At 41.1% G+C, this 14,093-nt stretch overlaps 2 protein-coding genes across 3 annotated transcripts; both read left to right on the plus strand.

The window, feature by feature from the left end:
- Positions 1-2,510: 2,510 nt before the first annotated feature.
- lman2lb (lectin, mannose-binding 2-like b) lies at positions 2,511-9,963 on the plus strand. 2 transcript variants are annotated; one of them, XR_004164009.2, is made up of 9 exons: positions 2,511-2,747; positions 3,564-3,682; positions 4,424-4,541; positions 4,661-4,743; positions 6,893-7,054; positions 7,366-7,480; positions 7,821-7,940; positions 8,070-8,262; positions 8,315-9,963. XR_004164009.2 is itself a non-coding variant. In XM_012815973.3 (9 exons), the coding sequence occupies exons 1-8, from the start codon at positions 2,552-2,554 to the stop codon at positions 8,210-8,212; spliced, it is 1,056 nt and encodes a 351-aa protein (XP_012671427.1). In that variant the 5' UTR covers positions 2,511-2,551; the 3' UTR covers positions 8,213-8,236; positions 8,289-9,963. The 2 variants fall into 2 exon arrangements, 1 of the variants encoding a protein (XP_012671427.1); XM_012815973.3 differs by having other exon boundaries at positions 8,070-8,236; positions 8,289-9,963.
- Positions 9,964-11,642: 1,679 nt separating this feature from the next.
- On the plus strand, positions 11,643-12,612 carry LOC122133023 (leukocyte surface antigen CD53-like). The gene is made up of 2 exons (XM_042708242.1): positions 11,643-11,876; positions 12,415-12,612. Exons 1-2 carry the CDS (start codon positions 11,727-11,729, stop codon positions 12,529-12,531), a joined length of 267 nt encoding a protein of 88 aa, XP_042564176.1. The 5' UTR covers positions 11,643-11,726; the 3' UTR covers positions 12,532-12,612.
- The last annotated feature ends 1,481 nt before the right edge of the window (positions 12,613-14,093 follow it).

A 14,093-nucleotide genomic window follows, 5' to 3' on the forward strand; every position in this document is an offset into this window, starting at 1 on the left:
TGCAGCTCTTCACAAGATGAAGATGCAGTAAGGCTCTACAGATGTGGCATGTGGAAAAGCATTTTATTGTGACATTTTATTGTGATCATAAACAAGATGTTTGTAAGCAGTTTTATAATCTGTAATCATACAAAACTAAATGTTTATACAGTCCAAATATCGTTCAGACTCAAATAAATTCAGTAGACAAATGTAATAAGACACTGTACCATCAGTGACTAAATAGTTATATTTTTTTCTTCATAATAGATTTATATTAAACGTTCTTGTGCATCAATAATGATGATAATGCTCAGCATATTAATCAGACCAACCATTTTAAATATGCTGTAAAAGTCAGTCAGCTGCAGGCAATTTCTCAAATTGCAATTTCCTCTCCTGAGGCCCTCTAGATATATAATAAATGTAGTGATATTTTTCCCTCTAGAAGTGATTTGAGGCACTTGTCATTTTGGTAATTAGGACATGACAGGGAATGAGCACTGGACTTTTGGTTGCCAGTGTCAGAAATGCACCACTGCACTGCCCTCTAGAGTGTGTTTCAGAAACAACTGCAACATCCTCCATATCATTTTCTTTATCAACCTGTAATATTATGAACACTTATATATTCATAAATTATATTAGTGTGTAAATTAGATAAAAAATACATCACACCAGAAATACGAATGGTGATTGATTTTACAAATATTTGCTTTTGCTTTTACAGAACTGCTTTGTAGGTTGTACTCCTGTTAGAGATCATTACAGATCACATGTTTGAACTGTGACGGCAGTAGTACACAACTTGCAAAAGACAAAGGCATACATTTAAATGTTACCATGACACTTAAGCAGAGTGGTGAAATCTGTGGTGAATTCTGTGGAAGCGACATGCTGTGTGGAGTGTGGGAAAAAGAAGCAAAAACTGAGGTAGAAAGGTAACTTGAACTAGTGTGAATAGATTCATTGTCTATGGCATAATCAGCCGTGACAGTTTGGGCGTGAACAGATGAACATCATTATCGCCCGAAACAGCCCATCAAAATCAATGCCACACTGCAGTCAGACATAGTGTCTGAGGCTCGGAGGTGTCATGCCACTGTATACAGTTTCACGGAGCTATCAGGTGAGCACGATAGTTACACTAACACCCGGGGTAATTTAGCCAGTCGCCACCATTTCAAAGGAAAGGCAAGATTATCAACTGGAGTTTTCTCGCCTAAAGTGTCAAGTTGGCATATTGTGACAAATCTAGCAAACCACTGACCCATGGGCATATTTCCCTTTCCAAACTATATTCCTTCTTTAAAAGCAATGATGCTTTTGAGCATCAACACCAACAAGCAGCATTGTTCTTGATGTACCATTACTATTTCCTCTGTGAACAATACACAAATAAAAATGCATTAATGAATACAAATCACAAAAAACTCTGTAGTGTTTTCTTTCTGTTAGCATGTTGCCCCTTTGGCTTTGAATATCCATTCTGTTTTATTGTCGAGTTTTCATCCATTAAAAAAAAGACCCATCAGTTCTGTGATCATCCTCCTATCTTATTTCAGGACTGGACTCTGTGGTGATAGAAAGCATCCACCACAGAGCTGCTTCCTAACTGAACAGCTAGGCTTGATGACATGGCTGTCTCAAGTTTAACATACTCATACTGTGGCATCATATGGCTCCCACCCAGGAAGTGCTCCTTCAAAAACAATCCAATACTGTGGCCCACCTCATCCTCCAGAGGTTCCCCTATATAGAGGTCCACCTATCACTCTCTCTCATAGCTCCAGTTCACCTCAAACAATGACGCATGACACTCTCCCTGTGCTCTCATAGCGCCATCCCACCTCTGCCACCATGGACCAAAGTGAGACAGCAGCTACCCTATATGGCTTCAAAACTCTGTAGTAACCGCCATGCACTCTGCACTTGTATTTATCATTGTATTTATCATTCATTGTATTTATCATTGTTTATCATCTGCATCGGAAGGCGGTCAGATAATGTTTGTCAACGTTTTTTTTCTTCCATTTGTTGTTGTTGTTGTTGTTGTTTTTGGTCGATGCTATCATATACTTTAGCCATTCACATGTAACATGGCATGATTTAAGTGTTTGAGTGTTTAATTTATGCCAAGGAGATGTAGTCCTACAGTTTGATTTTCGAAACTATGTAGTCTACTAAGTAATTAGTTAAGTATATTAAAATATAGGCTGTAGCTATTATTATTATTATTATTATGCATTAATAATAATAATAATAATAATAATAATAATCAACAATCCATAAATTAGGCTTTAATGAATCATTCGAATCAACTGTGACATTTGAACGTTAGGATCGAATATTTTCTGTATCTTGGCAAACGTATTTTGCTTACTGTTACATTTGTGTTTCTGTTTGTGTTTTGGGCGCATTGGCATCTAAAGTTTGTTGCATTTGCGTACATATGTGTTGATGTATTTGCGGTTTAGAAATACAAGACGTGCCTTTATATTTAAAAAGTTTGCCGTTCACTCCTCTGCTTGTGTCTTCGAGAACACACCCAAGATTTTGTGGGAGGAGCAACATGGCTGCCTCGATGAACATGTTTAAACTGAGTAGTTTGCCCGTGCCAAATATAGTTTTTAATATGAGGAACGTCGCTATGAAACTCTTCGTAGTTACGTTTTTACTCTTTCTGACAAGTCGGTGTCAGGGTGACGATGGCTTGGAGTTGGAAGAATTTCTGAAGAGGGAATATTCACTGACAAAACCTTATCAAGGTAAATGAGTTGTCCTAGCTAGCTAGTCAGCTAGCTACGTTCCTAGCTAACTTTAGCAAATCACAGAGGTAGGTCATCTATTGCTGAGCCATTGTCTGAAGACATCTATGTGAAAAATACCACATGATGACACAACATAGATTCAGTTGGTAGTATCAAACATACCGGTTTACAAATTAGTCGTCTGATATACAGTAATATAGCCATCTGCCGCACTCCATTAAATTAAGCTAGCTAAGTTAGCTGACTGGCCAAATCTGTGCCTGCTAGTCATGTTAGCGACAGCTAATTTGCAAGTTAACAGGCCAGTCTGATCTGACCGGTTGCGCTGTCAGTTTGCCCAGTTTCATTATTTAACTTTCTTTTAAATGCAATTTGTTCTGATAGCCAACTACCAAGAGTTCAGTGGAAATATGAGGCAAAGGGCAGCAGAGTAATTTGTCATCAGATACGCTCCAAGTCATATCAACACACGGATAGGTTACGTTAAATATGCAGTCCGGTATTCGATATTTGAAATTTCGATTGACAGAAAGTGTATGAATCGCAGATTGCACTTCTAACGATAAATCATATTCGTTATGGTGAAAAGCTGCTTCTCTGAACTTTGTTGTGGGATTATGTGGTAGCCGGCTGTTTCTTCGCTAGCATAGCATGTTTAATGTATTCACCACTCTACAATAATGTCAGTTTGAAGACAAATTGTTAACCTCAACAAATCGGTAGTGAGTTCACATTGTCATTTCCGTTTGTGATAAGTACTCATCCATTCATTGTACGTTTTAAACTTGGATACATCATCCTTATTATTTTCAGGTGTGGGGTCCTTCAGTTCGTCCCACTGGGACCTAATGGGTACGGCAATGGTGACACCTGACAATGTGAGGCTCACCCCAGACCTTCAAAGCAGAGTTGGAGCAGTATGGGGCCGAATAGTGAGTAGTAATATTACACAGTCATTGTATAGGTCTAGAAAAGTATAACGTAACTCTTCATTACTCTAGCATCTAAAAAAAATAATGTGTAAAACAAACTAGAAAATCAGCTTTGTGGTTAGTCATCACCCATGTCACATCCAGCAGTGTGACCAGATGTTGAAATATCTTCTGTATTGCAACATCACCTCAGACAGTTTGCCTTTTGACTCCCCTTTGAGTTTGTTCTGTTAGTTTGGAGGCAGGGCAGTACATGCATCTTACAGTCAAATGGTCTAACTTGCATTTGTCACAAAAAAGTGAGTGATGATTCTGTGTTAAAAAAAAACAACTCTGTATAAGTAAGCCTTTAACACAAACAAGCGGCAGGCACATACAACCTAGATTATTTTACGCTTCATAGTGTGCACAACCAACACTGCCTGTGAAGATTTTTGGGATGTTTCTGGGTGGATTCCTTATCCCCATCTCCCACTCTGTCCTACTGTTTGAAGTTCTTCCTGTTCTTTTACTGTGTGGAGAACCTCTAAGACATGCCAGGGGCTCATTATGATTTAACAAACACAGTGTTCTGAGCTTTCTGGCCCACTTAGCACAATATTGCTAAGGTCACGGATTCAGATAATAGCAAGTACTGGCAAAACTGTTTTCAATCTGTGTCCTGGTTCAGCTGAAACTGGTGTAATGAACTTTTCATATTTTCTTATGTGATCTCTTCTTCCCCTTTGTACATTTTCACAGCCTTTTTTCGTACGCGACTGGGAGCTACAGGTGCAGTTTAAAATTCACGGCCAAGGCAAGAAAAACCTGAATGGCGACGGGATGGCTCTGTGGCTGACCAAAGAGAGAATGCAGGAAGGTAAGGACCCCACCGACCGCTGAACAAATTCAGCTGTCCTTTTAAGTTGTCTTACAACTGGAGAGGGTTTTTGTGTTTAGCAATCTAAATGTGAGCTGAAAGTTTGTCTTTTATTGCAGGTCCAGTTTTTGGGAATATGAACCAGTTTACCGGGCTTGGTGTGTTTGTGGACACCTACCCCAACGAGGACAAAAGTCATGAGGTATGTCAGCCTTGTCTCTCTGCCCAGAGCATGTTTGTCACTGTGGTGACGCTCGGCTGCCATACCTCTCCCCAAGGGACAGGAAGTGATTTAACTGAGCAGTTATGAGACCTGTCACATGAACCACATTTGGTCCATATGAGAACACCTCTGCATAGACCACTGGAGAGTGCTGTTTAGCCACATGTAGAGCCCTCATTAATTTATGCAGGAAAGAAGGATTAGACAGCAGTTTTTTTTTTTAATACGGTATTAGTGCAGGGTGTGTGGGGCTTTTTTGTTTGTTTTGCTGTTAGGGGTGGGGTGTTGAGTTGTAGGCTTATTTGTCATTCAAAATGGTTTGTTTTGGACAAACCATTTGTTATTACGGACATGTACCAGTACCTTACTCTTACTTTTTTTTTAACTATGAAGCCAAGGCTGTTTGGAATGTGATTTGGGAGCAGTTGATCCTGCTGTGAACCTTTTGTGCATTTTCTGGAAGATGCATCCATTCCTCTGACTCTTGCACCTTTTCAGCATTGAATTGGAACTGATACAGGCCATCCACCACAACATCAGCATCAATATTGACTCCTTGTCTCTTGTTCCATCCAAAACAGCAAGAAACCTCGGGGTCATTATTGATGACCAACTGACTTTCACGGACCACATTGCCTCTGTCTCTAGGTCCTGCCGCTTTGCGCTATTCAACATCCGCAAAATCAGGCCGTACCTAACCCAGTATGCCACCCAGCTGCTGGTGCAAACCTTGGTGAATTCCCGCCTTGATTACTGCAACGCCCTCCTAACGGGCCTGCCGGCTTGCGTGGTGAAACCACTACAAATGATCCAGAACGCGGCGGCGCGTCTGGTGTTCAACCAACCGAAGAGGGCACACGTCACCCCGCTTCTTATTGACCTCCACTGGCTGCCTGTAGCTGCTCGCATTAAGTTCAAGTCACTTATGCTTGCCTACAGAGTGCTTGATGGTTCTGCTCCCACCTACCTAAATGCTCTTGTAAGGGCAAATGTTACACCCAGGATGCTGCGCTCTTCTAGTGAGCGTCGTTTGGCAGTGCCGTCTGTGCAAGTACGGCAGTCCAGACTATTCTCATTTGTAGTTCCACGTTGGTGGAATGAACTACCCAGCACTACCAGAGCAGGGGCGTCCCTCTCTACCTTTAAGAAGCTCTTGAAGACCCAACTCTTCAGAGAGCACTTCCTGTCCTAACTGGCACTTCGACTAGTGCGTAACTTGCAATTACAGCAGTTACATTTCTGCACTTCTTTCTTTCTTTTTTATTTCATTTTGTTATATTTCTTATGTAAAGTAGTATTTATTTATTGTTACACCAGGTTCTATTGCTCGTAGCTTGAATATTCTCTCCCTTGTACGTCGCTTTGGACAAAAGCGTCTGCTAAATGACTAAATGTAAATGTAAATGATACAGCTCTTGAGACCATTATATCTGTGGACGTCTGAGTCGACATGCTGGGAAGTGTTCTCTTTTGCCCAAGTGGGTCAGATTGGTATCGTGTAGATAGATTCTAGAGTCTGCTTGAGAGGAGCAGTTGATCTGAGAGAACATTCCCACGTGGCGTCTCGGGCAAACTGGTTCACGCTGTCCTGTGCTGCTCTTTTTTAAACCGCTCTTCTGGAGACAAGCACAGGTAGCCACACCTGGGACACAGGTAGCTAATCTCAGTCTGTCTGGTCCCACCCTCCCCCACAGTCATCCTCCCATCCCAGTTACACTGGGCCTTCTTTGTGTTAGGTACTTAGTTAACCAGTACATATATCACATATACATTAGTAGTCACACTAGCCCTTCTTAGTGTTGGGTACATAGTTCATTAGTACATATATGTGAGGTGTCTGATTACTATTCAAACATGCTTAGTAGTATAGGTAGTAGTAGTAGTGCTAGTAGTAGTAGTACTAGTTACACAAGCTTTTGCTTTGCCATAAATTACTCATTGTGGGTGGATTTTTACTTGGTTGCTGTCCAAACTCCATTTAGCTTTTAGTATCGGCAAGCCCAAACTATGTTGTCATATCCCAACATCACTTTTAAAAATGTGACCGTTGCTTAAATCATTTAACAAATCCACCCCTCCACCTCTCTCTCACTTTCTTTCTCTCTCTCTCTCTCTCTGCTCCTCCCAGAGAGTGTTTCCGTACATCTCAGTGATGGTGGGGAATGGTACTCTGCCATATGACCACGACCGTGATGGCAAGACCACAGAGCTGGGTGGATGCACAGCCCTCGTGCGCAACGTCAACCACGACACCTTCCTCCTCATCCGATACATGAAAAACAGATTGACCGTAAGACAACAGAACAGCTCAGAACAAATATTCACTCTTGCCATATTCATAAGTTCACTTCATGGATGGTTTTATCCAAAGAAACGTAAAGATCGGTAGAATTCATACCTTAGCTACATGTGGCACTTTGCTCTGACAGTGGAGTCACAAAGTATTACCTGTGCAGATAATAGTTTGGCTTGGCAGGATAAGCCATTTCACACATGTATCTAACTGAATTTGGAATCAATAAATACCGGCACTGTGCTATTGTTGCTATTCATCTGACTGTGTCTACTGGTTATACCCAACAATACTGTCTCTCACTGCAGTTGATGATGGACGTTGATGGGAAGCGAGAGTGGCGGGAATGCCTGGATGCGCCGGGAGTGCATATGCCACTGGGGTACTTTTTTGGGGCCTCCTCAGCCACAGGAGATTTATCAGGTACTCTTTTGTGTTAGCCCAACCCTGGCTAGGGTAGGGATTTCTATAGATGGATGACACACTACCAAGAAATTACTTATTTAGTGAAGGGTAGTAGGAAGACTTATTTTTACGCTACTGTTGGTAAGGCTTGATGGCTGGGTGAACCATTGTCGCACAGTTGACATTTTCAGATTTTTCCCTCAGCTTTACCACAGTCCACCCTGACTGTGCTGAGTGACAAACATGGGTTAAACATCAGCAGACTGGGGAGACTGCCAGAAACAGGCCACATATCTGACTCTCCAAACCACATTTATTTATTTTTACACACCAACAATCCAGTCTTGATTCTCCGCAGATAACCATGACTTGATCTCCATGAAGCTCTATCAGCTGACGGTGCAGAGGACCGCTGAGGAAGAAGAGGACCAGCAGGAAGTGACCATCCCCAGTGTCGACTACATGGAGCTTCCCAAGGGTAAGCCAAAGGGAGTAAAACAATGACAGTGCCAATCAGAATAGTGAGGACGTGTAAGGGGGGACAGGAATGCAAGTAGGATTGTAAACAGCACACTAATGTTGCGTGGTTGTGTCTCCTTGTCTTTAGTGGAGGTTGAGGAGGAGGGCATGGGCGCCGTCGGTCGCTTCTTCGCCTTCCTGTTCTCGGTGGTGGGCCTGTTTGTGCTGATCGTGGTGGCCATTCTGCTTTACGGCCGCTGGAAGGAAGGCCGCCGCAAGCGCTTCTACTAAAACGGATGAGCAGAAATAAATCTAGGGTGTGTGTGTGTGTGTGTGTGTGTGTGTGTGTGTGTGTGTGTGTGTGTGTGTGTGTGTGTGTGTGTGTGTGTGTGTGTGTGTATGCGTGTGTGTGTGAGAGAGAGAGAGAGAAAGAAATAGAGGACGACTATGAGCATCAGTGGTGTGTTTGGTGTGAGCTGACTGGTGAGACCGACCCCACCTGTGCTCCGCCATAAAGCCTTTACAGTACCTCATCCCCACGGCCAGCTGAACGTGCACCTCGGAGATTACCTCGCCATTTGGTCATGAAGGACTTGTCTGATCAAACACGTCATTCAGAGCCTTCCCTAAACCCACTCGTGAAGAGTAGTGAACTGTGACTAAAACAGAGCGCTCTTTGGACCTTAACCAAGTTTTTTCCCCCCTTTTTAGTGGCCCTGTGAATGCTGTGTAATTGCACTGGACACGGACTGTATGTGGTCTGTTGGGAGGCACAGAGTTAATATCTGCACAGACGTTCAGTACTTTACAGCAGAAGATCAGAAGAGTGAAAAGAATTTTTTTTTTTATCCCTCAGCCTTTTCTACTAGAGATCCCCAAATCTCTCCTGGGCGGTCTATCGCAGCATGTTGCTCTACGTCTCCAAAGTCTTCCCCTTCTGTGTGTGTGTGTGTGTGTGTGTGTAATTAATGTGGTTGTGATGAAGACACATTGCTATCATCATCGGTATGCTCACTGTGCGAAATCAATGTTAATGTGAAAAGATAATGTGTGTGTGATGAGGGCTCAAGTCTTATTTATCAGTGAATCAAATGTAGTACAATTTATGTTCTGGTGTCCCAACAATTGTCTGTTTGTCTGTCTGTCTGTCTGTCTGCTTGTGTGTGTGTGTGTGTTTTAATAGAGATCGAGGCAATTCAGCCATTGGACAAGTGGCCCATGCACTAGACTGTGTGTGAGTGCTGATTCTTTGTACTTGATTTTGAAGCGAAGCCCTTGTCTCTCAAAGTGGCCCTTTATGCTAGTTCTAATCGACAAGTCTGGCTTCTGGGTGAAAGTGGCTGGCTGTTTACATTCAAAACAAACAAAGAATGATTTCATCAAAAATGTGTGGGATGCTTTATATTCAGTCTGATCACCAATTTAATGCAATATTGGTCAAATCTGTGACTGTGCTGTTTTGTACTCAAATCATGTAATGTAATTACTGTAGTTGCTAAAAAAAATTATAATAATTATAATTACTAGTAATCACAATGCATCTGAACATGTATTTTTATTTTCCTTTGACATTTTTTACTGATTTCTATGTTACTGAACCACTATGATCCGTAATGGTAGATGCCTTACATTTTTACAATGCATCCTGCCATGCCTAGGGGAGCAGTGTGGAGACATTGCTGAGTCTTGACACCACCAGGGTCTTTTACCTCCTCCAGCAATGTAATGTGCTGCTGAAATCATGTTTGTGGTGACCTATTGACCCCTCAAGTCTTTGTCTTCATCCGTTGATGGCGCCAGGATTTTTAATAAATGTTGATTTGTTTAAGCCTGGTCCTTACGAGGGAGTAGAAATGTATTTTGGTAACTCGTTTCAGTTTGTTGAAACCATAGCATCAAGAGGAAAAAAAGAAAAACATGTCTGAGAATCTTTGAACAAATGTTGTCCTGTCAAATGTTCTTTGTTTGTGAAAAGACGTTGGGTTCCATTTGTTCTCCTTTGTCAAATCTTCAAAATAAAATTTTAAAGATGATTTTCCATACATGAATGCCTCAGACTCCTCTGTTCTCCCTTATTCTTGTAACATACTGAAACTCCCAACGGTGAACTCAATAGTTCCTTGTTGTGGGCGTCAAAGGTGTTCCTCACAGCCAGCTGTATGTAAATGTTGGAAGAGCCTGTTACGTGTTTATGAATGGCGGCCCTCTGAACACAAACACAACGTGCTCACTCCCCCTATACCAACCTCAACTATTCTTATGTAGATGAACTATTAATTGTTTGTTTTCATGTTCCGTATTTACTTGCTTTGAGAGTGAGCGATAAGAGGGCTCTCCAGACTTACTAGATGGAGATGGCAGGAGGAAAGGGGGTGGAGTGTGCAGGTGAGAAGCAAACCATGGGAGTGTGTGTGTGTGTGTGTACCTTGTGTTCAGACTGAACCTATCTGCAGTCACTGGACAACAGCAAGGAAAAACGCATGGAAGAGAGAATCCTGTCTACGAACCTGAAGAGTAGTACATGAGGATTCTGGGCAACAGCATCTTAAGAAGCATACGCCTGTGTAAAGTAGGTGAATTGAATGCTTGAAATGTATATCAGTATAAATTCAGTTTCTTGTCAAAATCCAGTGTTCTAGTTTAAGTTTGTGCGATGAGATATTCAGAGATATTTTAACTATTAAACTACAAACACAGAACATAGAGAAACTATTGATGCAAAATAACAATTTGTTTTCATTTATTTCAGTTAAGAATTTGTTTTAGTATGGTTTAGACCCACTGCCACAAACACAAGCAGGCTATATGAGGGTTTTTTCCTTATTGTGAGCTGTAGCTATGGAGGAGCTATCAAATAAAAGTGAATCAAATAATTTGAGTAGAAATAAATCATTCTATTTATGTAGAACCATTTCTTTTCTAATCACATTTAATTGCTTGGTTTTCTCAAACTACGTCAGTGGGATAAACTCCACCACTAGGCCCTGTGTTTCCATACCAAACTGCACTGTATGCTAAACACCAGCTCTTCCATCACAACAGAGAGGACCCTGTCTACATCAACAAACCCTTTAGATAAAACAAGTTGGATCAGTTAATGGCATTTTAAGCGGAATGTCAAGTGGAATAACTGAACTATCTAATAGACTTAATGATGTTTCATTACTTTCTACAAGACTAGTGAACGAGCAGGAAATCGTGAAAGGTGACTTTTGAGAATTTTTTTCCAATTTTAGGGATAAACAGTGGTTTTCCGTGGAAACATGAATCGCTCCTGTGTAACCTGTCTGAAAAGGTGGATGGTTTTTCTGCACGTTCTCTGCTGGGTAGGTCACTCCTTTCATTCAAACTGTTGACTTCACAGCTGTCGATGATTAATATAATTACCAATTTTGCACCATCAACATTTCATTTTAGTCCTTGTTGGGTAGTTGCTTTAGTTTTTGTTGAGTTACAAGATGTGGAAAAGTGCAAAAGTTTAAATTGGTTTAACTTAATTGGTTCCTTGTGAATTAAAGCTGATACTCAAATCTCTACTATAGAAATAAATGATAGATTAAAACCAACCACAATTTAAAATGATTGAGTGGGTAAAGATTGGGTTTTGGATGTTCAGCATACATCCTGAGTTTTATAATATATATATATATATATATATATATAAAACATTTTTTTATTTTTTAAATGTATTTTTTATATTTTGTGCATTTTATCATATCTGTTTACATCACAATCCCTACCCATTCTATCTGTTTGTGTTTTATAGACCAGTGGGGCGTTTGTCCAGGCATTTGGCATATACGGGATGTTTAAATCCGAGTACGGCTTGATCATCAACACCTTCAAACCGCACTACGCCTCCAACTGCCTGATTGTGACGGGGGCCATCGTCTGCTGTGTGTGCTACCTGGGGATCCTGGGCGCCCTGAGAGAGAACCGCTGCATGCTCATCTCTGTGAGTCTGGCCCGTCGAGCTCCCATGGGGCGTACCATTACAGCTGGGTCTCAGTGTTTGCCTTGTTTGGCCCGTGGGTTGGTCACTGAGTGTTGCTGCTATTTCTGTGACAAGATGTTACAGGTTGTCAAGGGTGAAAGTGGCCATTTGTATTCAAAATGAAACTCACACATGACTGCTGCCTGTGAAACATGCATAGAACTTCTGAAAACATTCTTACTCACCCTGTAGACACACACCCACACACATGCAAACACTCTCTGAATGTGGAATTTCCACTAAATTCCATTTAATCCACCTTGAGGATTCTAAACTCATATTAACCGTGTATTTAAGTCTGTACATAATGTTCTGCTGTATACTACATATGCTTACTCGTTGTAGCGTGCTCTGTAACAGGCATATTAAATCTAGTAAATCTAGTGAGGGAACATACCTGTTAAAAAAGAGTGGGAACTGTATGTGAGACATGGCTTTTGATTGCACAACCAATCTGATGTTTTTTTTATATTCATATCACATTTGGTTTTTATTACAGTTTTATATCGTACTGTTCCTTTTGATGCTGGTGGAGTTGGCTATGGCCTGCATCTTTCTGGTGGTTGAGAGAGAGGTGAGACCACCATTTCATTACACCACAGAACTTGACAAGTGATCCCATGTTTAGAGGAAGTGTGTCATGGTGTGTTCCTGTGCTTTGACATGACACTGCCATGAGATGGTTGTTTTTTGTTGCTTTCCCAGATCGACAGGTACTTCGAGGATGATTTTCTACGTGCTCTGGACACCTACAAGCAATCGTCCGGCGGTGGAAATCAAACGTTGAAAGATGAGTTCCATTCCATTCAGGCCACGGTAAGTGCACATCAGCCTGACCCTGCCAGGCACTATCGTCCAGCCTGCCAAAGGCTCTGTTAAGATTGGCGAGTCTCGTTCTTGATTATTCCCTATTTACATGCATTTGCCCTTTCCATGGTCCATCCTGTATAGTTTGACTGTTGTGGGGTCCACGGGCCATCAGACTGGAATGGCCGTCCTCCCATCTCCTGCTGCATTGACGACCCCTGTAACATCTTTCCTGTAATCCCATGGAAGGAGGTAGGTTGCTAGGTTACACAAAGTAGTGCCTTGTTTAAATAGCATACTTCAGGATTGTTCTGCCATACTGTTGCACTTGTGTAGCAATGCAATGTAAATACAGGGAAATTCGACTTGCGTGTTTTTACCCATTTTCCTCTCCCTCCCTCTTATTCCAAGGGCTGTTTTGTGAAACTGAGAGGCTGGTTTAAAATGAACTTCCTGAACATAGGTGCAGGAGTTGTGTCTTTGGCCATTATACAGGTATGTGCCAAACATGAATAACTAGACCCACTTGTGCTGCTCCCTTTCCCAACAATACATTTGATAAATAAACAACAGAGTAGCTCTTAAGGAAAAGGACACTGTTTCATGAGCATCTTTTCCCCCAAATTACAGACACTTTGCTTGGTCTTCTCTTGCCCACTGATGTGCAACTTCTGGGTGACTGGACGAGGATATATGTGATGGAAAACCTCAAGATGCCCTGCGTTTTCTCCAGTTCAGTTGGTTTCGAGTGAATGTTGTGCTCTTTTCTCGACAAATCATTTCTGTTTTATAAGTATTGGCATGTACAAGGAGAAAATCAGCCATTCATTTGTTTATTTCATTTTCAACAGGTATAGCTGTAGTTTTGTGTAAATTCAGGTTTAACATTTAGCATAAAAAAGTACTAAGTAAAAATGGTGGTAGTCAACTGGATTAGAAATAATTCTTGGTTCCACTTAAAAATGTGTCACTGTACTCAGTCCTAACACAGTTACACCAATTCAAAGAAAGTCATGTCATTTCTGTTTTGTCATCGGCTTGTTCCTGTTTCAATACTCTACTAAAGTCAGTCATTTGACAGCTAATGGTGCCACAATGTGTCACATAGGATTTCTCTGGGTTTGAATGGGATTTTCTTTAGGGAAATATTTATAATAGATTTAGATTTTATGTAAATACATTTAACTATAAACTTGTGAAAAACTATAAAGAATTGCTGTTTTTATGCCTATTTGTCTGATGAGGTTAATAAGTACAAATGGTTTTATTATATTGATGTACTGATCAAATTACCACTGATTTCTGTCCTCTTGGGATGATATAAAAAGTTTGTAGGAAGAAAAAAATAAAAAGCCCCCATTGTATTGAAAC

Source organism: Clupea harengus, chromosome 7, assembly GCF_900700415.2.
Source record: "Clupea harengus chromosome 7, Ch_v2.0.2, whole genome shotgun sequence".
NCBI lineage: Eukaryota > Metazoa > Chordata > Actinopteri > Clupeiformes > Clupeidae > Clupea > Clupea harengus.

What these genes read in the sequence shown, in the direction of transcription:
- lman2lb (XM_012815973.3), top strand. Translation starts at nt 2,552, where the DNA reads ATGGCTGCCTCGATGAACATGTTTAAACTGAGTAGTTTGCCCGTGCCA. An exon ending in CAAAGAGAGAATGCAGGAAG is followed by an intron (nt 4,542 to 4,660) that starts GTAAGGACCCCA and finishes CTTTTATTGCAG; the next exon opens with GTCCAGTTTTTGGGAATATG. An exon ending in ACGAGGACAAAAGTCATGAG is followed by an intron (nt 4,744 to 6,892) that starts GTATGTCAGCCT and finishes TGCTCCTCCCAG; the next exon opens with AGAGTGTTTCCGTACATCTC.
- LOC122133023 (XM_042708242.1), top strand. Translation starts at nt 11,727, where the DNA reads ATGTTTAAATCCGAGTACGGCTTGATCATCAACACCTTCAAACCGCAC. An exon ending in ACCGCTGCATGCTCATCTCT is followed by an intron (nt 11,877 to 12,414) that starts GTGAGTCTGGCC and finishes TTTTTATTACAG; the next exon opens with TTTTATATCGTACTGTTCCT.